Source organism: Maylandia zebra, linkage group LG23, assembly GCF_041146795.1.
Source record: "Maylandia zebra isolate NMK-2024a linkage group LG23, Mzebra_GT3a, whole genome shotgun sequence".
In the NCBI taxonomy this organism is placed as follows: domain Eukaryota; kingdom Metazoa; phylum Chordata; class Actinopteri; order Cichliformes; family Cichlidae; genus Maylandia; species Maylandia zebra.
The window spans coordinates 10,654,673-10,675,869 of NC_135188.1; the positions used below are offsets into that span (position 1 = coordinate 10,654,673).

At 48.1% G+C, this 21,197-nt stretch overlaps 1 protein-coding gene across 1 annotated transcript; it reads left to right on the plus strand.

Annotated features, from left to right (window-relative positions):
- The first annotated feature begins 4,076 nt into the window (after positions 1–4,076).
- On the plus strand, positions 4,077–20,767 carry nwd1 (NACHT and WD repeat domain containing 1). Its single transcript, XM_004557011.3, has 19 exons — positions 4,077–4,271; positions 6,000–6,085; positions 7,490–7,606; positions 7,871–8,225; positions 8,320–9,619; positions 9,830–10,033; positions 10,157–10,310; positions 10,656–10,773; positions 10,958–11,122; positions 11,196–11,393; positions 11,482–11,604; positions 17,523–17,722; positions 17,805–18,071; positions 18,485–18,575; positions 18,647–18,795; positions 18,943–19,216; positions 19,322–19,878; positions 19,983–20,088; positions 20,343–20,767. The coding sequence occupies exons 1-19, from the start codon at positions 4,139–4,141 to the stop codon at positions 20,651–20,653; spliced, it is 4,908 nt and encodes a 1,635-aa protein (XP_004557068.3). The 5' UTR covers positions 4,077–4,138; the 3' UTR covers positions 20,654–20,767.
- The last annotated feature ends 430 nt before the right edge of the window (positions 20,768–21,197 follow it).

The following is a 21,197-nucleotide window of genomic DNA, read 5'->3' on the forward strand; positions in this document are numbered from 1 at the left end:
GTCTCTTTAAAACTTGTTTTATTAGTTTTAATCTTTTAACTACCATGCACATTTATGCACATTGCATCAAGCACAAATTAAATTATATGCAGTCTCTGGCTTGAAGAAATTTAATATTTAAACCTATTTTCTGTATATTCCAGCATATAAAATAATTGCACTCAATTTTTCAATTAGATAATAATAATAATAATAATAATAATAATACATTTTATTTAAATAGTAAGTGCAAGTAAAACACAGCAAAAATAAATAAAATCAAAGATTCAGCAGCACTAAGTCCTATCACTCTTAAATCTATTTTCACCTGTTTAGCAGGAGTGGGGCCGTCAGAGGTTTGCCCGTTGTCTCAGTGGTCATGTCCGTGGGGGGGGGGGATCTGGGGGTTTCTTTGTAAATTTCACATTCCTGTGGCAGCGTGCTAGGTGCTTGCTCAGATTTAAAGTTTTATTTTTATGCTGTAAAAAGAAGTTTTCTTCCCATGCAGTGTAAAGCGGACGCTAATGTTTTGTTTTTTACGGAATCCAGCTCAAAGTAATGTCAGTACTTCCAAGCTTTAAACGCTGCATGGTCGTACTCACTCCCACACTACATATGATCCATTATTGATCTACACACGTCTGTTGCACGCTCGTACATCATTGTCATGAGACACAAACAAAATTACTGTTTAGTAATGCAGTGTGTTTACAGGAAAGAAACAGTAATGTAATTACTTCTTTTACAATAGTAATCTCTTACTTTACTCATTACTTGAAAAAAGCAATCATATTACACTAACGCCCACCTCTGGTTGGGAGACCCAGCTTTGCTTCTCAGTGGATCCTTCCTCCTTTCTTCATGATTCCTTCCAGTTTGATGAAATTCCCAGTTCCCACAGCATAATGCTGCCATCACCATGCTTCACAGTGTTTCTGTGTCCACTGAGCGCCAGTTTAATTTCATTTGACCAAGGAAGGTTCAGTCTGCAGGATCTTTCACCAGGTTGTCCTTGGCATCCTTCAGTCTGGCTGTAAAGTGTCTGTTTTTGTCTCCATGCCATTCCTGTGCAGGGTTCTTTAATATTGCAATCCCTGACTCTACTAAATCGTCCACGTGTCTCTATAGATGGACTGGGGTCAGAGACATCTCTCATCTTTTCTTCAGAGAAGATTGAAGGACACAAAGGTGGTGTAAAGGTGATATCCAGCATCATACAACTTCCTTTTACTGTCAAAATGTTAAAAAAGGTTGTTGGAGAAGCACAATATTCTTGCTGTGGTGTGGTGTGGGAAGTTACGGAAAAGGCTCTCCTCAAAGTTTCAAACAACCTTTTGCAGATAAATGTGTGCCCGGCTCTGCATTTGATACCTTTTTATCATCGTTAATCTTAATCAAACCACATGGTAGGGATCCATGCCTTGTGTTTGAGTGATTCAATCTTGCTGATGAAACATTTTCAGTCTCACTGTCTCGTGTGGTGTTCCTCAAGGATCTGGTTTAAGTCCCTACTTATTTCCATTGTATATTCTGCCATTGGGTCACATAATTAGTTTTAATACTCTTCATCAACCGTACCTCTCCTTTAAACCTTACATACAGTATATATTATCTGTTGTAACTGTCTTAATGGAAAAAAATTAGCTTTTTAACATGGGAGTCTATGGTGACTGACCCACAGCTGGAGACCTGCTGGAGGGCAGAGGAGTTGCAGCTTTGTGTGTTCAGCATCTAAAACAGTGAGACCGTGTCTGATTAACTTTTACTGAAGAACAAACTCTAAAAATCTCTCTAGAACCTAAAGTTGTGACGTCTCTTTGTCTTCACCACTCATAAAGCTTCATCTGGCAAGTAATAAAACATAGATCTTCCTGGAAGCTTGTTGTTCTTCTAAGTAGTCAAACTGCTGACTTTCAGCCTGCAGCAGAGCAGTAAACAGCTGCTACTTCTTTCTGCTTTATGAACTCGGGCGCCTGCAGGAGGGGATCCAAACCCCGACAGGTTCGTGTTTACATTGGATCAACTGTTTGTTCTCCATTTTCACCTTCGGGCTGTTTTTTTTACAATCGGAGCTCTCTGAGGAGGTTACATCCGACCAGGAAACTCCTCCGAGTGCAGACGATGCTCTCAGAGCTGCTCTCACTCTGAACTGCTCACTCTGCCAGACTGCTCACATCAAGACTTTAATGTTTGGGTTTTACGTGAAACACTGAAAAAGCTCTGAAACTTGATTTCCATCGTTTTTACAGCAACGTGCATATAAATCAGATTTTGACCTGCTGGGCTGGTTGATGCTTAATGCAGCAGTGCCAAAGAACCACTTAAACAGCCAACAGGTGAAGGAAGTGAAGCCATAGAGACTGATCGTGAGGTACTCATCACTTTGCACACGTTTAGGTTTGAAGGTAGTTGGCTCAGGCTCATGCCGCTCTGCGACCGCCCACCTTTGTTTTTCTCGTTATCATTGTTCTTCTGGCACATAATTAGCGTGAGCTGCAGCTGTGAGCGGCGGCCCCTGAGCGCCCCGGCTTAGTAAACACGGGTGAGCTCACTTTAACGCCTGAGCAGGTGAGCCAATCTCTGTGGGAGCAGAGCCCACAGAGAGGAACATTATGGGATTCTTGAAAATCCTCTCAGTTCTTTAATAGCTTTAATTTTTACATGAAAACATTGATTCCATGTCAACACAGCCTGAAACTAACAATGAGTTTAATATCCAGCTGATGACAAACTGAATTCATGCAATCCACAAATAAACATTTCCTTACAGATTCAAAGAGCAGGTTGTCTGCGAATCACAAGGTTGGTGGGTCAATCCCTGGGTGCCCCAGTCTGTATGCCAAATACAAGCAAGACACTGACCCTGAGCAGCTGTCCGATGCATTCATCAGACTGTTAGATATAAAGTGTTTGCATGAACTCATGTGAATGAGGCATGTCGTATGAAGGGCCGAGTCCATCTACCAAAGCAAATATTTATTTTCTGTGAAACCTTTCAGCCAAGATAAGACACTCACTTCAGAACTCCGCTGGGAAATTTCAAAAAATGTGGGGACCCTTCCTTGATGCTTTTCAAAATCTATAAGAATTTTTCAGCAAACTCTCTTAAGTCAGGTGTGGAAATGCAGTGTGCGAGTGCAGGCAGTGACCTGGGTGGGAATGAATGGGATTGTTTTGCAGGGATTATGTTACTTTGGGATATATTATACATTTGTTTATATTTTTCTCTTTGTTTCCCTTTTTTCTTCTTTCCTTTTATTTCACAGCCGAAGATACATTTCTGAACTCATTTCACAGCTTAAATGTACTACTTAACCTTAATGTACAGATCATCTGTAATCCTTCTCTTTTCTTTCTGTTTATATGTATAATATATATGTTGATGCTTATGTGTATAAAAGGAAACCTCTTAATAAAAAAGACATTGTTTAAAAAACCTTTCAGCCAGTTTGACTTTGACCGGTCATATTTATTTATTTTTCTTTTTATATTTTATTTTTAAAACTAGTTAAAATGAGTTGTACGACTGAAGCTGAACCCCTGCCCAGCTGAGCTTTCATATTACAGGAATTATAGAGTACTTACAAAAACATCAGACAACATCCAGGTGGCGTGAGTAACTAAAAGTAAGGTTTTCATGCTGTTTACTTGATGTTGGTATTTGCACTTGGGGTAAACACTTGAGGGCAAATTAACATCAGGCACTAAAATGACCTCACTGATGCTACTGTCAGCCCCCCCCCCCGGCATTTCAATCTGATCAGTTTTACACTGGACGTCCTTCCCGATGCGACCCCAGGGAAATGCACGTCTTGTCGTCCTTTCTCCAACGCCTCCTGTTGGAGTTTGTCAGGAGGTTAAATGGCCGCATGCTCCTGTTAGCAAGATCAACTGTGATTTTATTAGAATGATCTGCAGTAAACATCATTATGAACTCTGAGTCAGAGCAGAAGAGCAGTAAGGGTGTTTTGTTTGGCAGATCTTCCAGTTTAACATGAGCGCAGCAACACTGACGCCACTCTGTGGGCACACCTGCAGCTCAGGTGGGAGGATGGTTGTCCTGGAGGAAGCTCTCTGAGGGAACAAACAGGCTGGAGCGCAGCTGAGGAGCCTCAGACGCCAGGAGAAGGAGAGGAGGACGACCAGTTCCAGGCTGTGGATGATGGCACAGAGTCCGACAGAAGGAAGAGGAGGAGAGATCGGCCCGCAAGACGTGCTGAGAGGATGCACAGACGGCGCTCAGAGGACGAAGAGCAACATGATCCGAGTGTTCATCAGCTCCACGTTCACAGGTCAGATTACCTCTGTGGGCTCAGAGCGAACCTACGCATGATGCTCAGCACCAGTTTGAAGCTCAAACATGAAATCCCATCAAAGCTGGAACTGGTTTAATGATGAAGAGCTCTGCAGCTGCTCTTCATCGTTAAACCAGAATGATGAACAGCTGCAGAACTTTCACAGATCTATTTTTCTCCAGCTCCATCAGTCTGGATCTGATTCTGCAGCACTTTCAAACATAACTGACTATAACTGATAACTGTTCTCCAGAAATACAGGTCAAAGGCTACAGAGTTATTCTGCTGGGTCAGATGCTGCTGAAGCTGAAATAATGAGACAAACTGAGGAGCCTCAGACTGACCTGAAAACTGCTTTTCTGCTTCTGTAATGAGCTGATGTCATCAAATCACGTCTTTATAGGATGAATACGATTATTCTGATCATGCAGAGTTAATCTAATCAAGTGGGAAAAAAAGAAGCATGGAGCTGAGCAGAAAGGTGCTTTAACCATTTCATACACTGGCGATGGAGCATTTCCTGTGCTTGTTTTTTGGTAGTAAAAAGGCTGAAATGCCTTTGAAGTGTCCACGTAATGAAGTGTCATGTCCATGTAATGCACACAGTTTGAACAAATATACAGTGGGTACGGAAAGTATTCAGACACCCTTAAATTTTCCACTCTTCGTTATAATGCAGCCATGTGCTAAAAATCATTTAAGCTCATTTTTTCTCATTAACGTGCACACTGCACCTGATATTGACAGAAATACAGTTTTTCTGACATTTTTGCAGATTTATTAAAAAAGAAAAACTGAAATATCACATTGCACATTCATGTTAACAAAACTTGTAAACATTTATCCACTCTCTCTCTCTGTCACTCTTGAGGAGGCACTTCAAGTCCTTGAAACGAGGAACCAAAGCTATGTAAAGCACGTGTTCTAAACTAATCCACTTGGCAATTGTGTCAGTCAAAATTTTCAAGGTAGACTTACTGAGCCCCTGATGCTCCGTGAGTGGTTTGTCGCAAGCTGGGTGATGCATTAGCCAAAGTTCTAGCAGCATCGACGACTAACGTATACCCCCTCACAACCGGATTAGGGTTGTGACAGGGCCTAAATACCAGGGGGTCTGAATACTTTCCGTACCCACTGTAGATGGGAAGTCGTTAGATTGCGTTTGCCCTTGTTGTGTAAAGACTGCTGAGAGTTGGTGTGATACAGACTTTATTTTTGGTCAGGGAGCAGTTTCTTCCGGCTCAAACTGCATGGTTTCAGCCAGAGAGCGCTCAAACCATGCAGGCTTATATTTTCAGATATCTCACAAAATCAGCTAAATGTCAAACACAGTGAAAGTGGAGCAGGTTGAAACTTTGTATCTCGCTCTGCTCCTCTGGATCCGGGTCAGAACATCGGGACGATGTCTTCCACTTTTATTCTGCAGTTTGATCTGTTGTGATGTTTTAATGTCAGATGTGTTGTCTACGCTCATGATGATAAAGAGTCCAGATGTGGATCAAAGTGTCATTCTTAGTTCTGAGCTCGACTTCCTGTACACTTGTCCAGATCAGATCTCAGAGTGAAGGTTCGTCTCTGCTCCAGGTTCATTCACTGAAACTCTCAACTGAGACTTTCTTTGCTCTTCTGTTCAGTCTTAACTTGATGTGAAGCCAGCTCAGACGCTCTGATTGGTTGTGCTCTGAGCGCCACGTGTGATTGACAGTTTCTCTGATCTGTGGTCAGATATGAGCAGCGAGAGGAAGGCTCTGCTGGAGAAAGCTTACCCAGAAGTCCGGTCCTTCTGCTGCGGGCTTGGCTTGGTGTTCGAGGTCAGTTCACACGTGTTGTGCTCATTAAACCTCATGTGTAACTGTCATTCATGAGGGTTTGACCATTTCTACTCCTTTCCTGTTTTATTTTGAAATCAAGTCTCCTAACATGCGTGCGTTTTCCCCCAGTTTTCTGCCCACTTTGTTCCTCCTCTTTCACCTGCTGGACCGGTTTGTTACCTTCATGTTTTCTTTCCTTTTTCACTTAGATTTGATCATCTTTGTGTTCACGTCTCTTTTTTCAGTTTCTGCCTATGTGGCATGTTTTCTCCATGGTCTTTTCCACTGACCAAGGCAGAAATGATCAACATAAATGACCTGTATCCATGTGAAATAGACTGGTGCCAAAAAACTGCTGACATCAGCGGTATTTTAGTAGCTATGGCAACAAAGTCTCAGTGATTGGCAGGAGCAGATTTTCCTCACACAGGAAATGCCAGCTTTTCTGCCGGTGTTACCAAACTGGGACAGTTAATGTGTCTCAGGGTCAGTTATGTGAAAGCTGCTGAGGTGTTAGTTACACATAAGGTGCCCTTTGGTGGGCTGACATGAAGCACCAGGTAATATGAGCGAGTAGAGGCCGTGAGGGTTCCTGCTATGAAGGAGCATAATAAAACTTAAACAGCTAACACTGTCACTACCTTTGTTAAACCAGTCTAGTCCAGTGTTCAGAGGTCAAAAATTACCAAACAACCAAAAACTTCAAAACAAAATCTTTATTTGAAATAGAGTTCAATAAACGTTATCATAAAACGTCCAACCTAGTCTTTAGTATGAAATCAGAAATTTGCAGCTCCTTTACTTAAATTATTACAAACCCTACTCGACAGTCACAAAGGCTCCACCGTGGACGCGGCAGCAAACAAGGACCACTCCAAGTTAACCACCAACACTGTTTATCAGGATTTCTAGCCTGAAATTAGGCAGGAAAGGATCATCTATACATGAAGACTTATTCAAACAGATTAAAAATAATAGCTTAACTGGCCCGGTCTGTTGGTAGGAACCCTCCTTGCTGCATGTGGCAACCGTCCCATCAAACCTGACGAGGTGAAACAAATACCTCAGTCCAAAGTGGACCCTCGCCTCCTATCACACTATTTTAACCCAAAGCACGATCCTTTCCTGAACCCAGCTGAAAAGTTTTTACTGCCTAAACACGGTGAAGCATAAAATCCTGGCTGTGAGCTCTAAACTGGGACAGTTCACTTCCTGGTTGGTGCGTCACAATACCAAAACAACCAAAACACACCCCATGAATAACAAATGACCCATGAGCAGGTGCGGGGCTTCAGGGCTCCACATTTAACCCACTGACCACGCATCTCCCTCCTGAACTGCTGTGAGCTGCCTGAGTGGAGGTTTATACCTGCTTAAAGTTGAATGAGGTCACTTCCTCTTCAGGTTGTGGATCTACGCTGGGGGATCCGAAACGTCCCGTCAGGAGACCACGAGGCCTGTGAGGTCTTCCTGGAGGAGATCCAGCGCTGCGAGCAGATGTCAGCTGGTCCAACGTTCATTGTGAGTGCTTTGTCCTCTTCGTCACCGGGTCAAAGGTTAAGGTTGGACTTCAGCCACAAATGAGCACTATGTTTATTTTTATTAACATTTTATGTGTGTTTAGTGGAATTGAAATGTCTCTATTTCTTTCTTGACTTTAATTTTTTTTAGTTTACGTGTGGATTATAAGTACACATAGAGCTGAAGCTGAGGCCGCAGTTCTTTTGGATCTGAATTGTGCACTCATTCTTCTTCTCTTTATTTTCCTGTTTCTTGGCTCTGAAGGCTCTGCTGGGGAACCGGTACGGCCACCGAGCTCTTCCTCGCCTCATTCCAGAGAAACTCTTTGACGCTCTTCTGTCCAAACTCTCCAAAAACCCAGAAGGCATTAAGACACTTAACCAGTGGTTTAAAAAAGACAGCAATGCTGTCCCACCCACCTATGTCCTTCAGCCAATCATAGCTCACTTCCCTCATTACATTGACCTTCGGCCTGAGAGCGGGAAGCAGCACGACAAAGATGTCCTGTCATGGCGCCTAGCAGAGACTCGGCTACTGCGACTACTTCGATCTGCAGCCACTGACGCCGAGGACACCGGCGAGATCACAGCTGAGGAGAAACAACGGTTCTACACATCAGGTGAAAGCTCGCGGACACCATGCCCAGCTCGCCACTCAGGTCGCCCTCTGTTGTCTCTGTTTTCTCAGTGTTTTCTGGTTCTTCTTGCCCACAGTCACAGAGCGGGAGTTTGAGCGTGGTTTGTGGCAGAATGACTATGAATCATCTGCTCTGCTCTTCGTTCGTGAGATTCCCCGTCAGAAGTCCAGGGAGGGGCCCAAACGTTTTGCCAAGTTCATGGATGTGACCGGCGACGGCCTGCTGGATGCCGAAGCTCAGGGACTCCTCGCCGGGCTGAAGACACGGCTCTTCGTCAAGTCACAGAAGATCCTCAACCTGCACTCTGTGGAGCTGAGCAGAGGAAGCATAAATCCGAAGTGCAAGGAGCATGCTCAGTACCTGGACAGCGTCTGCGAGCAGTTTGTCTCACAGATGAAGGCTCGGATTGGCGCAGCGATGGATTCACTGGGCCGGAGGAAGATGTGGGGAACCACCGAGGAAGAGGAGAAGATGGACGGGTTGGTGGTCACGGAGGCAAGGCGCCACATTGCCATCAGTGCTGAGCTTTGCAGAGGTTTCCATGGCAGGGAGGGGCTGCTGGGGAAGCTGTGCCTTGCCATGTGGGAGTCCAGCAATGTCCGCCACAGGCCGCTGGTGGTTCATGGTGGCGCCGGGATGGGGAAGACGGCGGTGCTGTGCAAACTGGCCCAGGAGATGCGTGGTGTACTGGAGGCCAGGGCAGTGGTGGTGATCAGGCTGCTCGCAGCTTGCCACCCTCAAAAACCTGACATTGACCACGTTCTCCACAGCATCTGCACACAGGTGTGCTTGGCTTCTGGTCTGGCTCCGCCCTCACCGCTGACGGTCTCCACTCACTTGGAGCTGCTGCGATTCTTCTGGGATGTTCTTGAGCAGGTTTCCCAGCAGGGCGGTGCTCTGGTCATCGTCCTGGACTCTGTGGAGCAGCTTGCAGACCAACATCACGCTCACAAGCTCCGCTGGTTGCCTGTTGACCTCCCGCCCAACGTCCATGTGGTTGTCTCCATGGAAACCAACAGCGAGGCATTTGCTAACATGCGGTTTAAGTTGGAGTCTCTGGGAAGCTTCTTTGAGGCAGAGCGTTTGTCTTGCGAGGAAGGTGAACGCATCATAGAGTCAGACCTGCGAGCGTCTCAGCGGACGCTGACGTGCGAGCAGAGTAGCGCTGTGCTGCAAACTGTTGAGTCATCTGGCTGCCCACTCCACCTCAAACTCATCCTGTCTGTCGCCAAACGCTGGACGTCCTTCACGCCACTGACAGAGCTGCGTCTGGGTACCAGCACTCAGGAAATGATGTCACACCTCTTCCTTATGCTGGAGGAAAAACACGGGAAGGAGCTGGTGGGCGGGGCTTTGGGGTACATCACTCTAGCAAGGTGAGGATATGGTCACACCTTTCTGACGAACGTCAGATCACCACATAAGATCGCCACTGTTTCAGTTTGGATTTATCCATCGATTGATACTGATAACATGATTGATTGATCACAAAAAGGTGATCAGTGTTTCTAAAAGTCTGAACTCAGAAAGCCAGAAAACAACCAAAACACACAAAAATCTCATCATCTGATCACTTGACTCCACAGGGAGGGTCTGCTGGAGGCTGAGTTGCGTGATGTCATGTCCCTGGATGATGATGTCATCAGTGAGGTGTACCGGTACTCCCTTCCTCCGATTCCCTCACTGATCCGGCTGCCGCCCCTCCTGTGGGCGCGGCTAAGGCGGGACCTTGAGGACCACCTGGAGGAGCGCTGGACTGATGGAGTCGCCACCATCGCCTTCAACAACAAGTAAGAAAATCTGAGAAATGATTGATCGGAGCAGACAAATCAATCATAAATAAAAAAAACAACAACAACTAAATCTACATCTGGCAACCAGCTGAAATTGAAATGAAAACTGTTTGTGTTTAGGCGTCTGTCCGAGGCGGTCTCAGCACATTATCTGAGGTCAGAGCGGCGGGGGCGAAGTTTGAGGATCCTGGCAGAGTACTTCCTGGGTCGGTGGTCAGGGAAACTGAGGCCAGCGTCTCTGCCGGGTCTCTCACTGCTGCTGTCTGACAGAAAGGTACAAAATCAGGGGTCAGTTAGTTGTTTTGTGAGGTTATTTAATTTAAAAAAAGGATAGTGTACTCATGAATATAAGGAAATTAGTGTGTCATTACATCTTCCTCCAAACTGATGCATTCTCATAAACTCTTAATTAATGAGTTTATGAGAATGCAAAAACACATAGGAGCGAGCTTGCAGTTTGTGAAAGCTGCCATATCAGATCAGGTTCATGATCCATGATTTATGAGTCGTTGGTAAGTTTGATAAAAATATAAATGTGTGATCTGACCAAGCCTAAACAATCTGTGGAAATAGTTTTTTGCATCCATGGTGCATTTTGATTGATCCTATGCTGTCACAGGTCCCACCCCAGCCGCTGTGGTTTGCTCCAGGATTGGCTAACATCAGGAAGCTGCAGGAGCTGCCCTACCACCTGCTGCACAGTGGTCTGTGGGAGGAGCTTCGACAGGAAGTTATTAGTAAGACACAACACAGGGGGAAAGGGGCATGTGGGTCCCGCTCACTCCCACTATTCTCAGCTGAGACCAAACTAAAGTGTGTCAGTGTTTCAACTACACCTGGTTTACCTCTGTGTATCTCCACTGTTCTCTGTTCACCTCTGTGTGTCTCCACTGCTCCCAATTTACCTCTGTGTGTTTGCAGGCTGTGCTGAGTGGCTGTTCATTAAGAGCCGGCTGTGTGGTGTCTCATCTGTGATCCATGACCTGGACCAGTGCTCCAAGTACATGGACTGCACAGAGACTGGACTGATACGAGATGCTCTGGTCCTGATGAAACCCAGCTTATGCTTCCTGGAGGGACACATGGGTCAGTTAGATGTGTTCACTGGCTCACAGTCACATGTCATGTTAAAGTTTTACAGTCTTCTCTCTTGCCGCAGAAGTGTCTTTGTTTTACTCCGAGCTGTTGGCCCGACTGTCCTCGCTCAACTCCGCCTTCCCCACTGTGATTGGGCGGCTGTGTAGCCAGTGCGAGGAGTGGTTACTGAAGTATCCGGATCCGATTCTCATCCCAAGGAGCAGCTTCCTGCAGCAGCCAGGGGGGGCGCTGCAGCACACGCTAAGTGTGCTGCGGGGAGGTCAGATGATGCGTTTTTGGTTTAATTTGGTTTAATTCGGTTTTTGCTTTGACTCATTCAGCAGCCTGACTCTGTGACATTTTTGCAGGTGTTGTCTGCATGGACATCAGCGTGGTGTTGAGGCTCCTAGTTGCGGGGTCAGATGACGGCGTGGTGGAGGTTTGGAGCATGCTTGACAAGCAGCTTGTCCACACCTTGCTGGGACACACAGGTGAGTCTGGCCCAGAACACACAGCTGACTGAACGATAGAACACAGGGTGTCTTCCTCCCGCTCCACGTTTGTACAGCAGGATGAAGGTAACTGTTAAAGGCTTGTTTACTTACCTGTCTTAAACACAGACAGGTAACTCATGGGATCTGTTGCAGAGCCATACGAGCACTCAAATTTTTTTGTGCCAAACCCCCTTCAGCCGATAAAAGTCCAGGCTTCATCTGATTTATGCTCTTTAGGCTTAGGGCAGCAGTGACTCCGACAGAGACACAGGCTCTCCGGCGTGTCCTGGGCCTGCCCCATCGTCTCCTAGGAGACAGCTCACCTCATCCTGCCTCCTTTCAATGTGGGGGACCAGCGGCACTACAAGCTCAGACCCGTTTCAGAGGAAGCTAATATCCACCACATGCGTCCATGATCTTATTTTTTCAGTGGTTCATATATATATAGCACTTCTCGACTCTGAGCACACAGGTTTGCTGATCCACCTGTCGATCTCCTGCTCCATCTCCCCTCGCTGTGAACCTCAGATACTTAAACTCCTCCAACCCAGAGTGGGTATTTGATCAATAAAAAAACAACAACAAATAAACAAAACAAAAAAACAGGAACTGACGCTGAATTTCAGAGGGATAAACGTCAGTGTTAAAGCATTAACAATCAGTTTTTGTCTTGTTTCCTCCGAAAAATAAGTGAGTTTTATGCAGTTTTCTTCCACGTCATCTAGCTCTAAACCCCACCTGTTAGATCCGTCTACAGTCCGACTTGCTCTGCAGTAAGGAACCACATGGGTGATGCAAATACAGGGAGTGCAGAATTATTAGGCAAATGAGTATTTTGTCCACATCATCCTCTTCATGCATGTTGTCTTACTCTTCATGCATGTTGTCTTACTCCAATCTGTATAGGCTCGAAAGCCTGCTACCAATTAAGCATATTAGGTGATGAATCGCTACCTTATCGTGGTGGAGGGGTTTGTGTGTCACAGGGATCCCAGGGGCTATGTTGTCTGGGTAGGGTCCCTGGTAGGGTCTCCCATGGCAAATTGGCCCTGGGTGAGGGACCAGACAAAGAGCGATTCATAAGACCCTTATGAAAAGGACACCGAGGGAACAGTTTACCCTGCCCGGGATAGGGTTACCGGGGCCTCGCCCTGGAGCCAGGCCCGGGGAGGGTGCCCGAGGGCGAGCGTCTGGTGGCCGGGCCTTAGTCCATGGGGCCCGGCCGGGCACAGCCCAAAGAGGAGACATGGGCCCATCCTCCCGCAGGCCCACCACCCGCAGGAGGCGCCATAGGGGTCGGGTGCATTGTGTGCCGGGTGGCGGCCAGGAGCGGAGGCCCTGGCGGACTGACCCCCGGCTGCCAAGACTGGCAATAGGGACATGGAATGTCACCTCTCTGGTGGGGAAGGAGCCTGAGTTAGTGCGTGAGGTTGAGAGGTACCGGCTAGATATAGTCGGGCTCACCTCTACACATGGCTTGGGCTCTGGAACCAGTCTCCTGGAGAGGGGCTGGACTCTGTCTCAGTCTGGAGTTGCCCTTGGTGAGAGGCGGCGGGCTGGGGTGGATATCCTAATATCCCCTCGGCTTGCTGCCGGTACGTTGGGGTTTTTCCCGGTGGACGAGAGGGTTTGTTCCCTGCGCCTTAGGGTCGTGGAACGGGTCCTGACTGTCATCTGCGCTTATGCGTCGGGTGGCAGTTCAGAGTACCCAGCCTTCTTAGAGTCCCGGGGGGGGGGGGGGGGTGCTGGAGGGTGCTCCACCTGGAGACTCTGTTGTCCTGCTGGGAGACTTCAATGCTCACGTGGGTAACGACAGCGAGACCTGGAAGGGCGTGATTGGGAGGAACGGCCTCCCTGATCTGAACCCGAGCGGTGCTCTGTTATTGGACTTCTGTGCTAATCACAGTTTGGCCATAACGAACACCCTGTTCGAACATAAGAGTGTCCATAAGTGCACGTGGCACCAGGACGCTCTAGGCCGTAGGTCGATGATCGATTTTGTAATCGTATCAGCAGACCTGCGACCATATGTTCTGGACACTCGGGTAAAGAGAGGGGCTGAGCTGTCAACTGATCACCACCTGGTGGTGAGTTGGATCAGGTGGCGGGGGAAGACGCTGGACAGACCTGGTGCACCTAAACGCGTAGTGAGGGTGTGCTGGGAACGTCTAGCAGAGGCCCCAGTCCGCGAGATCTTCAACGCACACCTCCGGCAGAGCTTCAACAGCATTCCGAGGGAGACTGGGGACATTGAGTCCGAATGGACCATGTTCAGCGTCTCCATTGCCGAAGCTGCTGCATTGAGCTGCGGCCGCAAGGTGGTTGGTGCCTGCCGTGGTGGTAATCCCCGAACCAAATGGTGGACACCAGAGGTGAAGGGAGCCACTAGGCTGAAGAAGGAGTCCTATCGGGCTTGGTTAGCCTGTGGGACTCCGGAGGCAGCCGACAGGTATCGACAGGCCAAGCGGAATGCGGCTCGGGCAGTGGCTGAAGCAAAAACTCGGGTGTGGGAGGAGTTCGGAGAGGCCATGGAAAAAGACTTTCGGACTGCCTCGAAGAGATTCTGGCAAACCGTCAGACGTCTCAGGAGGGGAAAGCGGTGCTCTACCTGCACTGTGTATAGTGCTGGCGGAGCGCTGCTGACGTCGACTGAGAAAATTGTCAGGCGGTGGAAGGAATACTTCGAGGACCTCCTTAATCCCACTGACACGTCTTCCGAGGAGGAAGCAGAGTCTGGGGATGAGGGGAATGACCCGCCAATTTCCGGGGGCGAGGTCACTGAGGCAGTTAAACAACTCCTTGGTGGCAGAGCCCCTGGTGTTGATGAGGTCCGCCCCGAGTTCCTGAAGTCTCTGGACGTTGTAGGGCTGTCCTGGTTGACACGCCTCTGCAATGTTGCGTGGAGATCAGGGGCAGTACCTGTGGACTGGCAGACCGGGGTGGTGGTCCCCATCTTTAAGAAAGGGGACCGGAGGGTGTGTTCCAACTACAGGGGGATCACACTCCTCAGCCTCCCTGGGAAAGTCTATGCCAGGGTGCTGGAAAGGAGAGTTCGTCCGTTAGTCGAACCTCGGATACAGGAGGAACAATGCGGTTTTCGTCCTGGTCGCGGAACACTGGACCAGCTCTTTATCCTCTCCAGGATACTTGAGGGTGCATGGGAGTTTGCCCAACCAGTCTACATGTGTTTTGTGGACTTGGAGAAGGCATTCGACCATGTCCCTCGGGGTGTCCTGTGGGAGGTGTTGCGGGAATATGGGGTGTCTGGCCCATTGCTACGGGCCATTCGATCCCTATACAACCGTTGCAAGAGCTTGGTTTGCATTGCCGGCAATAAGTCGGACTCGTTCCCGGTGGGTGATGGGCTCCGCCAGGGCTGCCCTTTGTCTCCGGTTCTGTTCATAATTTTTATGGACAGGATTTCTAGGCGCAGCCAAGTGGCGGAGGGCTTTCGCTTTGGTGGCCTCAGAATCTCATCTCTGATTTTTGCAGATGATGTGGTTCTGTTGGCTTCATCGGGTGAGGGCCTCCAGCTCGCACTGGAACGGTTCGCAGCCGAGTGTGAAGCAGCGGGAATGAGGATCAGCACCTCCAAATCTGAGGCCATGGTTCTCAGCCGGAAAAGGGTGTAGTGCCCACTCCGGGTCGGGGATGAGTTCCTGCCCCAAGTGGAGGAGTTCAAGTATCTCGGGGTCTTGTTCGCGAGTGATGGGAGAAGGGAGCCGGAGATCGACAGACGGATTGGGGCTGCAGCTGCAGTAATGCGGACGCTGCACCGGTCCGTCGTGGTGAAGAGGGAGCTGAGTGTAAAAGCGAAGCTCTCAATTTACCGGTCGATCTACGTCCCTACCCTCACCTATGGCCACGAGCTGTGGGTAGTGACCGAAAGAACGAGATCGCGGATACAAGCGGCAGAAATGAGCTTCCTCCGAAGGGTGGCTGGCCTCTCCCTTAGAGATAGGGTGAGAAGTTCGGCCATCCGGGAGGGGCTCAGAGTAGAGCAGCTGCTGCTCCACATCGAAAGGAGCCAGCTGAGGTGGTTCGGGCATCTGACAAGGATGCCCCCTGGGCGCCTCCTGGGTGAGGTGTTCCAGGCATGTCCCACCGGGAGGAGGCCCCGGGGCAGACCCAGGACACGCTGGAGAGATTATATCTCTCGGCTGGCCTGGGAACGCCTTGGTATTCCCCCGGATAAGCTGGAGGAGGTGGCTGGGGAGAGGGAGGTCTGGGCCTCTTTGCTTAGGCTGCTGCCCCCGCAACCCGGCCCTGGACAAAGCGGATGAGGATGGATGGATGAATGGAGGTGATGTGAATCTCTGTAATGAGAAGGGGTGTGGTCTAATGACATCAACACCCTATATCAGGTGTGCATAATTATTAGGCAACTTCCTTTCCTTTGGCAAAATGGGTCAAAAGAAGGACTTGACAGGCTCAGAAAAGTCAAAAATAGTGAGATATCTTGCAGAGGGATGCAGCAGTCTCAAAATTGCAAAGCTTCTGAAGCGTGATCATCGAACAATCAAGCGTTTCATTCAAAATAGTCAACAGGGTCGCAAGAAGCGTGTGGAAAAACCAAGGTGCCAAATAACTTCCCATGAACTGAGAAAAGTCAAGCGTGCAGCTGCCAAGATGCCACTTGCCACCAGTTTGGCCATATTTCAGAGCTGCAACATCACTGGAGTGCCCAAAAGCACAAGGTGTGCAATACTCAGAGACATGGCCAAGGTAAGAAAGGCTGAAAGACGACCACCGCTGAACAAGACACACAAGCTGAAACGTCAAGACTGGGCCAAGAAATATCTCAAGACTGATTTTTCTAAGGTTTTATGGACTGATGAAATGAGAGTGAGTCTTGATGGGCCAGGTGGATGGGCCCGTGGCTGGATTGGTAAAGGGCAGAGAGCTCCAGTCCGACTCAGACGCCAGCAAGGTGGAGGTGGAGTACTGGTTTGGGCTGGTATCATCAAAGATGAGCTTGTGGGGCCTTTTCAGGTTGAGGATGGAGTCAAGCTCAACTCCCAGTCCTACTGCCAGTTTCTGGAAGACACCTTCTTCAAGCAGTGGTACAGGAAGAAGTCTGCATCCTTCAAGAAAAACATGATTTTCATGCAGGACAATGCTCCATCACACGCGTCCAAGTACTCCACAGCGTGGCTGGCAAGAAAGGGTATAAAAGAAGAAAAACTAATGACATGGCCTCCTTGTTCACCTGATCTGAACCCCATTGAGAACCTGTGGTCCATCATCAAATGTGAGATTTACAAGGAGGGAAAACAGTACACCTCTCTGAACAGTGTCTGGGAGGCTGTGGTTGCTGCTGCACGCAATGTTGATGGTGAACAGATCAAAACACTGACAGAATCCATGGATGGCAGGCTTTTGAATGTCCTTGCAAAGAAAGGTGGCTATATTGGTCGCTGATTTGTTTTTGTTTTGTTTTTGAATGTCAGAAATGTATATTTGTGAATGTGGAGATGTTATATTGGTGTCACTGGTAAAAATAAATAATTGAAATGGGTATATATTTGTTTTTTGTTAAGTTGCCTAATAATTATGCACAGTAATAGTCACCTGCACACACAGATATCCCCCTAAAATAGCTAAAGCTAAAAACAAACTAAAAACTACTTCCAAAAACATTCAGCTTTGATATTAATGAGTTTTTTGGGTTCATTGAGAACATGGTTGTTGTTCAATAACAAAATTATTCCTCAAAAATACAATTTGCCTAATAATTCTGCACTCCCTGTAGTGACAGTCGTGCCAAGCAAACCTCTGTAGAAAACCATTTCCAGGGATGAATTGGTTAGCAAACACTGAGCATGTAGAAACCAGAAAAGGGCTGCAGGGTCTTCATTTAGCTTTGCCCAGGCGATGAACACAGGTGATAATTATGCCTTCTGTATGTTTTATAGCTTCAATCTTGGCTGTGAAGGTGATCGGCAGCCCCGCCCACTGCCTCTCATTGGCTGCTGACGGTTCACTGAGGAGGTGGAGCCTGATGAATGGCCAGCAGCTCTTCTGCATCGAGGAGGCAGTGCCTATAGACTCCATCCCTTCATCGGTGCACCTCCACCTATCTGAGCAGCTGCTCTTCGTTTACACCAGGACACAGGTACCGCCTCCGCGCCTAGCTTCGTTCACGCACTGCCGAATGTCTCTCGTCATATCTGATCCCGCTTCTGCTCTTGCTTCAGGTGAAGGTGTGGCAGCTGGATGGGGCGGAGCTTCACCTGAACAGCAGCGACGATGAGGTCTGGTTGGTTCTCGGGGTTCTTGGAGAATCGGTGGTCTATCTGTCCAACTCCGGTCGGGTCAGGATCTCGCACCCAGTTTACGGGACTCAGTTAACGGTGAAAACTCCGCAGGAAAACTCAGTGAGGCACCGGACTGTCGTAACCACGCTGATGCTCCCCAAACGTGAGAAAGTGTTTGTTGTGTATAAAGGAGGATTCCTCCACCAGGTGTGTGTCTCTCTCTCTCTCACACACACACACACCTGAAATAATTATAATAGTATGAAATTAAAACATTAAAAATCAAGATTAATGATCAAAAATTATACGATTTTAAGGTTTTTAAAGGTTTAAAAATGTACGCCTATAAATATGTGACTATATTAATACATTTCTGAAAATGCAATTAAACAAGCCACAATAATTATAGTTATCCAATAAAATACATAATATAAAAAGGAAATGTAAATTTAATATATCACAATTAAAAAGGTTGTGTTTGTACAGGTTAGGTAAATGTGGTGTAAGAATTTAAAATATTTTGAGTGGCGCTCTCAGGTCTGCAGCTGAATTCACTCTAAAAAGCTTTTTTTTCCTTTTACTTTCCACAATGACGACGATGATGCCGTTTTATCGTGCAGATTTCCAGGACAGGCAAACAGACTGTTGGCGAGTTTCCTCTGCTTCCTTCCTTCTTCTCAGTCACTGAAGATGAAAAAACCCTGTTAGCAGGTAGGCCTGAGCGCTGAGCGCTGTGCTTCGGACCTGCACAGAAGCATCCTGATTCTTTGTGTCGTCCGCAGCCAGCGAGTGCACTCTGAGCCTCTTCAGCATCCTCGGCGACTCTCTGGACCGATTCCTTGACCTCCAGCACGACGATGACATTTTATCCGCCTGTGTCTCCTCAGACGGCAGGCGGCTCGTGTCTGGAGCTGCAGACCAACTTGTACGAGTAAGAAACCAGCAGGAAGCACGATCCGATTCACTCAGTTCAAAACACTGAAGACATTGGGCATTTTATAAAGATGACTGAAGCCACAGAGTGTCTCTCTGTAATTACAGCTCATTTTATTCTGAAAAGACTGTTATTCTCTCACAGGTGTGGTCGGTGACCACGGGGGCGCTGTTGGACTCTCTGTGTGGGGCGGACGCCCCTGTCACCTGTGTGCTTCTCTTTAATGACTTTGTGGTTTCGGCCTCGACGGCCACCTCTTCCATCCTGCTGTGGAACCTGAAGTACGACGCCAGCACCAAACCTACCATCCGCATTCCTGCAGACTCCGCCCACATTGCCCTCACCAAAGACGGCAATCAGGTTTTCTATGTCCACCAGCAGAGCCATACCGAGGTCATGAGCTGGAACAGCCACACAGGTCAGAGGTGAAAGGTGGCGGCTACTTACAGAACATTAGAAAACATTAGAATAAACATTAGAATGATGTCACGCCCCCTGAGGTCTATGCTGGTTCCCCCTGCAGGTTCTGTGTGCGAGCGTTTGCCCGTCTCCTCCGAGGTGTCCTGTCTGGAGTTGGCTCAGAACAAACGTCTCCTCCTCTGCGGCCTGACGAGTGGCACCGTCCTCATCTACCCATTAGCCCTGCCTCAGGAGACGCTTTGCATCCCCCCCCCGGAGAGCCTCTGCAGGGTCCTCTGCCTCACCGCCGGCACCAAGGAGAAGCACCTGGCGGTGGCCTACGAGGACTCGGTGTGCCTGTTCGAGATCACTTCCAGGGACAACTTTCCCACGGTGGAGGGGCCTCTGAAGAAGTTTGCACTGCCCCTTCTCCACGCCCCGCTGTCCGCCATGGCCCTGCTTCCCGACCGCAGGCTGCTGTACGGCACGAGCTGTGGGGAGGTGACGCTGTGGGACTTTGGCAGGGGTGGCGACGTCTCCGACTTGGAGCCTCACCGCAGCGGAGTGACCTGTGTGACGGTCAGTAACCGGGGGGCTCATGCTCTGGTGGGCTCCGAGGACACTGTGCAGAGGCTGTGGGCCCTGAACCCGCTGGCCCTGGACCACACCATGGAGTACAAGGTGAGAGGTCAAAGGAACGCTCTGCGAGTATGAGCATGGATGACTTGTGCCGATGTCACTGTCGGGCCTTTGGTCCGTCTCTTCTTCTGTCATCTCATTTTTAGGGCTTTCTCTTTGAGGGCGTCCTCTCTGCTGCGTTCTCTGAAACCGACCGCTTCATCTTCACCGGGTCTCAGGACCGAACCATCAAAGTCTGGGACGTTGCATCAGGTATGCATGTTTGTGTTCGGCTGCAGAGTTAGATTTTAGGGCTAAAAAAGGCAAAAATCTGGGATACAGACAAGCACTGAAGTGTGCACCAGCAGTTTTGCACCTGGACCACTCCCAGGTCTGAGCCGTCCTGGTTGCAACTCTCTAGAGTTCAGTCAGCTGCAAACAAAAGATTCTCCAACAGTTTGGCCTTTGGGATTTTATAAACAGTTCTATCATTCCAGCCACTGAGCTTTATTCATTTCTCCCGTCAGGAAACCTGCTCTTCGTTCAGTACGTCTACTCCCCCGTTGTCCGAATGGTGACCTTCAGGGACGGCTTTGTGGCCATAACCCGGCAGGGCGCCATCATCAGAGAGCTGTTTCGGTGTCCAGACCACATCGGGCCCGACTACAACCCTGTGAGGAGTTTCAGGGCCCAGTACCGGGTCACCTCTAGGGAGAAGGACCGGGAAGGACCGCAGACCTCCGTATCCAACCTGCAGGACTTTAACCCCACCCAGTTAAACCTGAACCTCGTGGGCATGTTCAAAGCCAAACCCTCCTCTGCATGTGTCATGCTGTAGGACAGCAGGGCCCAAGTCACGGCTCCCGGACCTTCACTGGCCGTTCAAGGAGGGGAAAAAAAAATGTTATTTACCAATATTTGATCATTATATTTAATAAACATGTAATCAGTACAGCACACGCTTGTTCTCCTGTGAATTACTGCAAACATTCAGTTTCTCTGAAGCTGATTATAGTGTTGAAAACACAGTGAGTGAATCCTTTCTTTACACATTGAAGATTTAAAAGCTTCATGTTTTTGTGATGCTGAGCCGTCTGCAGCAGGACTGACAGTTTCATATAAAAATTCAACTTTTCTGAAGGATTTTCATTTAAAATATGCAAATATTGATTATTTGATAATTCAGTTTGGTTCTTTTTGTGCTTTCACTGGTTTAACTGCTTGTACAGTTTCCTCGTAAGAGACCAGAAACTTCCTGCTTCTTTCTAAAGAATCCAAATCAGACACAACCACTGTCATCATTATTATCTTGGTACACAAAGCTGTAAACTAATGCATACAGAGAAAATATCTTTACTGCTCTTTATTTTTATTCCACAGTA